The sequence below is a fragment of the Aptenodytes forsteri genome, unplaced genomic scaffold (assembly GCF_000699145.1).
Source record: "Aptenodytes forsteri isolate BGI_AS27 unplaced genomic scaffold, ASM69914v1 Scaffold322, whole genome shotgun sequence".
NCBI lineage: Eukaryota > Metazoa > Chordata > Aves > Sphenisciformes > Spheniscidae > Aptenodytes > Aptenodytes forsteri.
Window position 1 is genome coordinate 575,832 of NW_008795045.1, and position 9,637 is coordinate 585,468.

A 9,637-nucleotide genomic window follows, 5' to 3' on the forward strand; every position below is an offset into this window, starting at 1 on the left:
GGCGCTTCCGCTGGCTCGGGGCGGCCCGGGAGGAGGGAGGGGGCGCCCGGCCCTCAGGCCGCGGGCCGGGCCGGCTTGCCGAAGCGGGTGGCTGGGGCGTCCAGAGCCAGCCGCGCTCCTTTTCGGCTCTGGGCCTGTGGATCGCTGTCGCCAGCAGCTAGGCAAGTCGAACCTGCCTGCGCATACTTGTTGGTTTTCGCTTTGTACCGAGAACACCCGGGGTTAGTTTTGGACGCATGAACGGAAAAATAGAAAATAAGAGCAAATAGGAGGTGAGAGAGATTAGATGACCGCTGTGTTCAGCAAGAGAGTAACCCGTGTTAGAGCACAAACGCTAGGTATTGCCGCGGCCTGATAGCGAAAAGTTGCAAAGGCTGGCTGACCCGGCTGCGTTTCACTCTGCTCGCTAGGTGCGTGTGTGTACAGGAGGTTCCCTCTGGACATCGGGAAACGCTTTTTCACTGTGAGGGTGACTGAGCACTGGCACAGGTTGCCCAGAGAGGTGGTGGTGGCTCCCTCCTTGGAGATACTCAAAACCCATCTGGACATGGTCCTGGGCAGCCTGCTCTAGGTAGACCTGCTTGAGCAGGGGGCTGGACCAGATGACCTCCGGAGGTCCCTTCCGACCTCAGCCCTTCTGTGACTCTGTGATTAATGGCTTACTATAGAAAAGCAGGTCTCGCGCTTTTTTTTCTCTCTACTTTTCTGATTAGTTTTTTATTCTTTTCTTTAACTGCTTCCCAAGGGCACGTGCACACACACGTGTATTCCTTCTTCAAGGTTTTTTCTGTTCCCTAGCTTATCCTGAAATCCCCAACATTTTGCCTTCAGCTTCAGTCCCTGGGCTAGAGCTGCATTTTTGAATCGTTATTGAAAGTGCGTGACCAATGTAGTAATTAAATGCACACTCTGAAGTCTGTCCCTGATGCAGATTTGCTGCGTTGGAGTAATGAAGACGCTGTACCCTGTCTGCATTTCTCCAGAAATAAAGTTCTGAGTACGGTTTGATCCTCAAAGGAGCCTTGAGTCACAGCAGTCCCATTTCTCCATTGCTGACTTTTAATTTTTTTTTCCAATACAGGAATATTCACATGATAGGGGGAGAAAGCCACCTGCCAGATACTCTTATTTTAATCTTAAAAATTAAAAAAAAAAAAATCAAAAGGGATAAAGGATGCTGTTACATTGATTCCTTTCTTGATGCCGTTGCTTCCCTTCTGCAAATAGCTGACATGTTTTCAGCTCTGTTGCGAAGTCAGCTTAAGTAGGCTGTAGTTTGTCCTTTAAATGATGAGGAGAGTGCCCAGATTTCCCACTGAATGCGCTCAGATGCTATAATGGGATAAGGACCATACAATAACCTATGTCTGCCCCTTCTTTTGGATCTTGGGGCACAGGATTCCTTGCAGCAAGTAAGTTACATCCTGAGTAAGACAAACCTACCTGTAGAGCTGTATGAGCAAAGTGCAATGCGTAGTTGCAGCATACGTGAATGTTTTGTTCATCACTGTAATTTTTTGATGTAAAGTCTGCCAGGAGCACGAATTAGTAACTTTTTGCTACAGTGTTTTCTGAATACACAAACGCAATAGAAACTTGGTAATCTGCATACTCTAGCTTCTGTACAAAAATGACAAGACTCTCCTTGGCTTGCAGTAGTGAGTTGTTAATATAGCTAGCTTTCACCTTGGCACGTGTGGTGTGATATGTCTGGACTACCTGTTTTACAAGTTCGTATTGTGGTAAGTTTGAGGAAAAAAATCAGTTTAAAACTATCTAAAGATACCTGTTAAAGTAGTAGTTCTCCTTACCCAGAGCTGCGGTTGGTGTCCAAGCTCCAGTCTTTTGCTTTGTGTTGCCATCGAGTTTAAGGTTTTTAGAGACTCGCGGTGCTCGTCTGTTTACCCTTCTGAGTTTGTCAGTTCTCCAGTAGCCCCAGCAGTTGAGTAGGACAGGAGGGAGTTTGGGTACAAGGATTGTTGCCCCCCCATATGCACACACAGGTTTTCATTCACATTCTGCATCTGTGAACTGCTGTTTTATTATTATTTCTTCCAGGTCCTTGTCACTGAACGCAAACAGACCATGCCTCTTCCAGAAACCATGTTTTGTGCTCAGCAGATCAAAATCCCCCCTGAGCTACCTGATATCCTGAAGCAATTTACCAAAGCTGCTATTAGGACTCAACCTCGTGATGTTTTGCAGTGGGCAGCTGCGTAAGTAGGATGCTCACGTGATGATGTAGCACTATGTGTACGGACCCACAAAATCTCGCTGCTCCTGTTTATTGTATGGTGGAGCTGGCTTGAATATTAAACCAGGCTGTGTATTGCATATGTGCTTCTGTGCATTAATGCAGCATGTGAGCCTTTTAAGAATAGTGTAGTACTTGATTTATTTTCTGTTTCATTGAGGTTTAGGACTGGCATATTTCTGGAATAGTTTTATTTCCATATAGAAGAATGCATCTTAATTTTTGTTGTTGTTGTTGTTGTTGCTAATTGCTCTGTCCTTTAAGAGCAAAGAGGTCCTTTAAGTTTAAGAAAGACCAAATCTTCCCCCCCCCCCCCCCCCCCCATGTGAGACTTAATTAAATTCTTGGCATTTAAAGGAAACCTAGAAATAGCTTTCTAATTCTTAAGCTTGCCTAGGTTTCTTTTCTTTGTTGTTGTTTCCAGGAACAAAATTAAGGAACCTCCTTAAATGTTACTGAAATAGGAAAAGAGCCTGGAAAGTTGTGACTTCTAGGTGATAGTCTATATAATAAATCTCTCATCATGAAGTTGTTTTAAGATATTTAAATGTTTCTTCTTCTTTAACTTCTTTTTTTTTTTTCTTTTACCGCAACCGCTCACTATCATTTTTTCCTGTCCTACAGTTTGTGTGGACAAGCTCTTGAAAGGTATCTCTTGAGATGTTCCCAACTGGGGGGGATTAAAAAAGTCCGTGCTGTGTACGTGAGGGAGGGGAGGCTGTTAACAAAGCCAGGCTGGAGTCTGGCTAGTCCATTAAAAAGAAAAAAAACTGAAGCTGAATCGCTACAGCTGCAGTGTTGGAGAAAGGCAGCGGGAACATCTTAAAACGGCATGGTGCTTCTTAGGAATGTGATGGAGGTGGAGTGCGGCATACCTCTGGGCCATGGATGTGCAGGGACCTTGCCCCAACCGAGCACTCGGAAGCGGCAGCTACCAGGTAGCTTAAGCCTGCTGGGACGTGGAGCTGGTGAGAGCAGGGGCAGTGCAGCACTGCTGCGGCCACGCTGCTGGCCAGACCCTGACCTCTGCTTAAGGTTAAAATTAAAGATCGCACCAACTCAGTCGGAGGAGCTCCTGCAGATGAGTGGGTGGCTACTGCTGACTGCGCACCCCTTTCTGGAATATGCCCTGGTGCAAGAGCACCTGGGGTGGAGGAAGGTCTGGACCTGGGAGCCACGCAAAGCAGGGCAAGGCTGTGGTTTCACATGCTCTGCCGGTGTTGTAGTGCATGTCCCTATGAATAATCAGATGGGGAAATGAATCTGGCTGAAAAATAGCCCAGGTGTTATATGTACATACATACCGTGCATCTATTTCTATACAGTCACACTACTTCAGTTCTGCAGTGCTGCTTGCTGTGCAGTTTGGCAAGTATTTGCACAGCATGGGATAGCCTAGGCGTGGACATGGGTGACCAGGGCAGATGAGGGAGGGCGAACGGAGAAACCCTTAAGTTAGACCTGCTATTGACTGAATGAAAACTAAGTTTTTTTGCATGGTTCAGATTGCTGGCCAGTTATGGCAGAGGTGGTTGCTCTTAAGGTGGTGGTGGCCTTATAATTAAAAGGATGTGCATCTAATTCCCTTTCTGTTCTAGTCTTAAATTTTATTTTGGCGTGGACAGAAATAGCAGAAACGCTGATGAGAGAGTTGCAGCGTAAAGAGCCAGTCATGCTTTTTGGGTAGCGTGTGAGGGGAATGTTAAACAAATCAGCCCTAAGGTGCTCGACAGTCAAATGGGAAAAGCCTGCGCTTTGGTTTGCAAGCCCACCCTGATGTTAATAAGTCACTCTCTGCCAAGAAGGGCTGAGTATATCGTGCACAAAATAAGTTAAATGCCTTAAGAATTATTAGAGCGTTGTAAAAAGGAGTGTGTAAAGTCTAAAGATTGTGGTTTCCACTAAAAAGAAAGGTGGTATCTGGGCGGGGGGAGATGGGAGTTGTGCAGGCGGGCGGCTTGCCGAGTGCTGCCACTCCTGCACGGGAGCGTGCGGATTCATTCACTGAACTGTAAGAGCGTTTACTTCTATGCAGCTTGTAATGACCATGGGCATTGAAGCGTGTTGCTCTTCCCATTCACTTAGGTATTTTTCAGCATTGTCAAAAGGTGAGCCCCTTCCTGTGAAGGAGAGGATTGAAATGCCTTTGGCAACAGAGAAAACAGACGCTGGTTTGACCCCAGGACTCCTTAAAATCTTGCACAAACAGGTACAAACCAAGCTTTATCAAATGCACAATGCTATCAAGGAATGCTGATGTATTGGGGATGGTTGGGGAGACTGACTGTCAAGTATTTGACGTATTTTGGGGAGGGACTGTGTTCTTAGTTTCATTTTGGTTTTTGGAGTTCTTATTGTGGTATCATGATTTTGTTTAAAGCTCTCTCCCAAAGGCATGGTGAATGTTGCAGAACTGAAGGAAAAGTGGAAGCACTTGTGCTTGCCGGAGGAGCAACTGAAAGCTATCCTGCAGTTGGATGACTTCGGTGAGGAGGTGGAATGGATGAAGGTTCTGGCACTTGGGTGCAGCTTGCTCGGCAGGGTATGTTCACAGCAGGAGCCCTCGTATCCAAACGCAAACAGTCTTATATGATCGTATATGAGGTAGACCGTAGAACAATTAATGCAGATGGACTTTGGGGAATGGTGATTGCTTTTGCAGCAGCTGGCAAAGTGGCTTGCGTGTTTACTTCTGTTGCCCATCAGCTTTTGGTTAGGGGAGCTTAACCAGAAAGAGGGCCAAGTCCTCAGTTTACTGGGATGGCAGTAGAAGAGCAAGTGTGTCCACAGGGAGCTTGGACCATGAGGGAGAGGATGATAGAGGAACGATGCTTATGGCATCAGTGTAAATATCCACGGAGGAGAACTGGAGGGAGAAATTAAACGATCAATTTTTAATTGATTGTGTAGCCAATTAAATTTTCACAGAACCAGCTAATGTTACTAAATCTACATTTAATGCTTTTAATGTCAGTAATAAAGTCTCAGCAGAGCATTTCAACAGAATGAGAGATTATAAAATGCACTAAGCTGATGTTCTTATGAAGTATAATATTTTTAATGACTTCTACAGCAGAGAAGAAGGGGTACTAAAAAGAAAATATATGTTAAATAATATTTTGAGAATGTTGCAATATCTGGAAGCCCTGAATGTTAACCTGGCCTGGCGATGCAATCATGTATTTATATATTTATTCATTTCAACTGTGTATTTCTTGATTCCGATCCCCCTCCCAACATGATTTTGTAGTTTGGGTTCTATCTTACTTTTTTTACATGAACAGCAACATTACTTATTTAAGAAAAAAAAATTGAAACAAAAACAGTCACAGGAACATCGTTCTGATGAAGCTAGACAGTCTAAATGTACCTCTATCTATGCATCCTTTCAGGTATTAAGTGAATGATTTGATTTCTGCTCTACATATTGAAACCTAAACTTAAATTTCCTAAACTGGAGAGGAAGATGCACACAAGAAATTTACATTATTTTCCTGCAGCTGTAAATTGTGTTCAAAGTTGAATAGGGTCACGGGTAAGATACAAGAGTAGACAAGTATGAGCTGCTTAAAAACACTAGTCATCCAAAGTTTCTTTCTGTAAAGCACTGATGTGTATTTACAGCCTTGGAGAAATGACCACATAAGTAGCCTGCTAAACTGCCTTTGACAGGTGGGGAAATCGATGTGAATAACTTTGCTGCGCTCTGAGAGCGAGCACGTGGCAGCCTGGAGCGGCAGGAGCAGGAACGGCAGTAGAGGGGTAGCAAAATGCAGAGGGTCGCGTCTGCCATCATGTAGGCAACTGCCTCTCCTTGCCCACAGAGGCCTCCCAGGGGGGAACTACGTTAAGTAAAACTGTTAAGGGATTATAAAATGACACTTCTCTGGCCTGTGTGCTAGATCTTCAACAGATACTGCATTTATTTTAAATATTGCTGTTCTACTGTTAGGAAATACTTACTTTTTACAAAGTCGTTGCTTGCTTATTAATGAAGTGGTAAGGATAGATTTTGAAAAAGTTATAGCAAAAATATTACTACTCGGGTTAAAAAAGGCCTGTGTGAGGTTTTGGGGGGGTTTGTTTCTTTCTTTCTTTGTTTTAATGGCATCCAGTCTTTGGATGGATTGAGTCAAACCAGTCTTTGACTCAATGAAGCTCAATGGTGATTTTTTCCACATGTTTCCCCGTGTAGCTCAGCGTGCATAGGGCACTGGATTATAGACATCATATTGAATAAAGGATTTTTTTAAAGTATATTTGGAATTAATACTTTGAGGCATGTTTGTTCTAAAGGGAACTCGGATGTTATTTGGCTTTGACTAAAACTGAAACATTCTTGAAATGCTTTTTGCCTCAGTGCTGTTTCTACTAACTACTAAAATGGAACTTGCACACAAATAGGGCAAATAGTAAATATCAGCATTCCTAAGAATTAATATCATACTAATATTATGTCATAGTAAAAAATCATCAAAACCATATGAATTTTCTGGGTTTTGTAGATTGTCTGTCTTAACCGCTGCTGAGAATTCCTTTAGATCCATTGAGATAAGAAATACATATACATACATATGTATATATACATACACACCACACATGTGCGCGTATATATAGTGCTAGGTATAGTGATGTTTGAGCTTTTACGGTAGCAGAACAGAACAATTTGGCCATATTGGAGATAAGGCTCAGACTACCCTGTGCAATCTTAAAACATCATGGGATTCTGGTAATTTTTACTCCTGTTTCTACTAGAACTTCGTTTTTGTTTCCATCCCTGGACCTGCACTGGAGGGTATATTTGGGGTTGTAAGCTAGGTAACTATGATAAAGCCTTCATCTCATTTACACTCACTTTCAGTGGCTTACAGTGTGGATTTTGTCATGGTATGCAAAGGATGTTCGTGGCTCTGATACTGTTCCTTTCATTTCTTGACTGAACCCCCTACAGTCCTTACTGAGTTCAATGAAACATGCCTGCGAAATCTTAACAAGGGACCCAGAAGGTGGAGCAGCTCGCGTTCCCTTCGAAACATTCTCATTCCTCTACTCCTATTTGGCCAGTATTGATGGAGAGATACCAGAGGAGAAAACTGAAGCATTCCTCCACGGAATTAAGGAACAAGCGTAAGTAAAAATCCACGCATGGAATTTGAATGTATGGATCACCTCTGGCTTCTCCATAAACCTTTAGTTTCAGGTGAATAGTCTATCTTCACTTTGGGTGTAGCCACAATGACAGGAGTAAAGGTTGACTAAGGTTATATTGAAAGTGTACATAGGTATTTTTTGTTAAGTGGTCAACATCGGGGTTTGAACTGTTTAATGATAAATTATTATTTATCCATCTGTCTTTGAAATACTGAAGTCACTACCTGGTGGTATAATTTTCCCTGTAGGAAGCGATTATATACAGGTTTGTATCACCTGCATATTACTGGTACTGGAACCAGCAGCATCTTACGGGCTGCTCTTTTGATTTAACATAGACCATAAATCAGAGAGAGAAACTGTGAGTCCCCACTTGAGGTCTGAATTTTCTGTCATGTTTCTCCTGAATTACTTATTCCTAGAAATTTTGTTGGGGAAATATTTAGTGTATGCTTGGTCTTAAATGGTTTGACTCTTCAATTTTTGTAGTATTAGCTATGGTAAATTGTCCTTCCTGGAATGGTCTCACTGTTTGCTGCCTTCAGTGGATATGAAGGACAATGGCAGGACATAGTCCCACCTGAATAGTTCATCCTGTTTTGCTATTTGTACCAAGTTGAGGTGGTTGGGTACATTCCTAGTCTGTTGTGTTTCTCTCTCTGCTTGCTCTGGGGTTGGCTTTATAGTTTGGTGTCAGTCTTGTCAGTAAGCCATGAACTGACGTGGTTCTTCACAGCAGGAGATGTGTAGGTTGAAGGTTAAGCAAAAACTCACCGTGTGGCTATCCATTTTGCTATCGACGACAGCTGCGTTCAGGTCTTTTCTGTGCCATTGTGTAACCTTTGGCTTGCTTCGTAATGAAGAAGCAACCCCGTTCTCACCTGTTGGCTTCATCGAGTAGTCTGTTAGCAAACGATGGTTTCCCCCAATATTATTAGGTGTCCTTCTTACAGGATTGGGTAGAGAATACCCTGTTGGTGATCGGCCCATTCGAAGTGCGCTGACATTTTCTGATGTGCTGTCACCATCGTTGGTGGTCACAGCTTGTTTGTTCTGAATACTTCTGGACACCTGCACTTCATGATGATCAACAGGGTATTGACATAGTTTGGCTACCTTTTTTCTTGAGCACAGCAACACTATTCTGTTGCTTTAGACAGATGGTTGATCGTATTTTTGTCAACTTCTACAACAGCAAAAACTTAAAATTCATAGGCTTGTGCTAACAGCTGCTAATTAGGTCTAACTCATGCTAACTGCTACAGGTGAAAATCTCATCTCTAATAGACTTGGATTGGTTATGTGAAGTCTTGTGCCCACAAAATCTAGTGTCAAAACCTCCTAACTTTTTAGCAGATGGAGGAAAGGATCCATCAAGATACTGCATATATTTCTGCTAGAATTAGCACAGAATTAGCATTAGGAATGTATGAAAATGACAGTGTCTTCAATCCAGCTTTCAGTGATAAACTCCCACTCATCCATAGTCGCACACAGGTCACACAAAATGCACTTCATTTTTAACCAATTTTGAAAGATCTGTAACAGGCTTGTCCTCCAAGTGCTGCCTACGTGGCATGTTTGCAGACAGATACTGACTCTTCCTACCATCTATCTGGAATTGGTCTTTCTGTCTTAGATTGCTACCAGCTCCACATGTATGGGAGCTCAAAAATGCACGAGCACACAAATGAACCAATCTGTTTTGTCATTACGGTTACCAGATTGACAATTTTTAGTAAGAACCACTTCTTGATCACACCGCTCTTGCTTGCAATTAATATAACCCTCAACTGTATCTTGTCCAACACACTAGGATTTACCATGTTAACGTGTTGTTCTAAAACATTTGGCTTATTCCTTTCCAGCAACCAACAAACTGGCATGGTGCTGCTCAGAAACTTTCTGACCCAGCCCTCAACACTGTTTTGATCAAGCCTACTCTTCAGCAGCAGGTGAGAGGGGGAAAAAAAAAAAAAGGAATAAATACGTGCAAGAAAATAATTTGTGCTCAAAGGACTGTTATTTGCACATTACAGTAGAATAAGATCCTCTTCTCTGGTGCTTCCTTTTCTTTATCCCACTCTTGAAATGGCCCTTCAGTGGATGTTAATTGAATACATGGTTACAGTGTTCTCCTGCCTCTCAAATACTGATGCTCACACCTGGGGAGCGATACCTTCTGTTTATATTGAGTAAAATGTATTTTGTTACGGATCTTCCTACCTATAC

At 42.9% G+C, this 9,637-nt stretch overlaps 1 protein-coding gene across 1 annotated transcript; it reads left to right on the plus strand.

Moving 5' to 3' along the window:
- The first annotated feature begins 111 nt into the window (after positions 1 to 111).
- On the plus strand, positions 112 to 9,356 carry ROPN1L (rhophilin associated tail protein 1 like). The gene is made up of 6 exons (XM_009276981.2): positions 112 to 272; positions 2,059 to 2,216; positions 4,340 to 4,463; positions 4,635 to 4,796; positions 7,206 to 7,381; positions 9,274 to 9,356. The coding sequence occupies exons 2-6, from the start codon at positions 2,086 to 2,088 to the stop codon at positions 9,335 to 9,337; spliced, it is 657 nt and encodes a 218-aa protein (XP_009275256.1). The 5' UTR covers positions 112 to 272; positions 2,059 to 2,085; the 3' UTR covers positions 9,338 to 9,356.
- Positions 9,357 to 9,637: the final 281 nt, after the last annotated feature.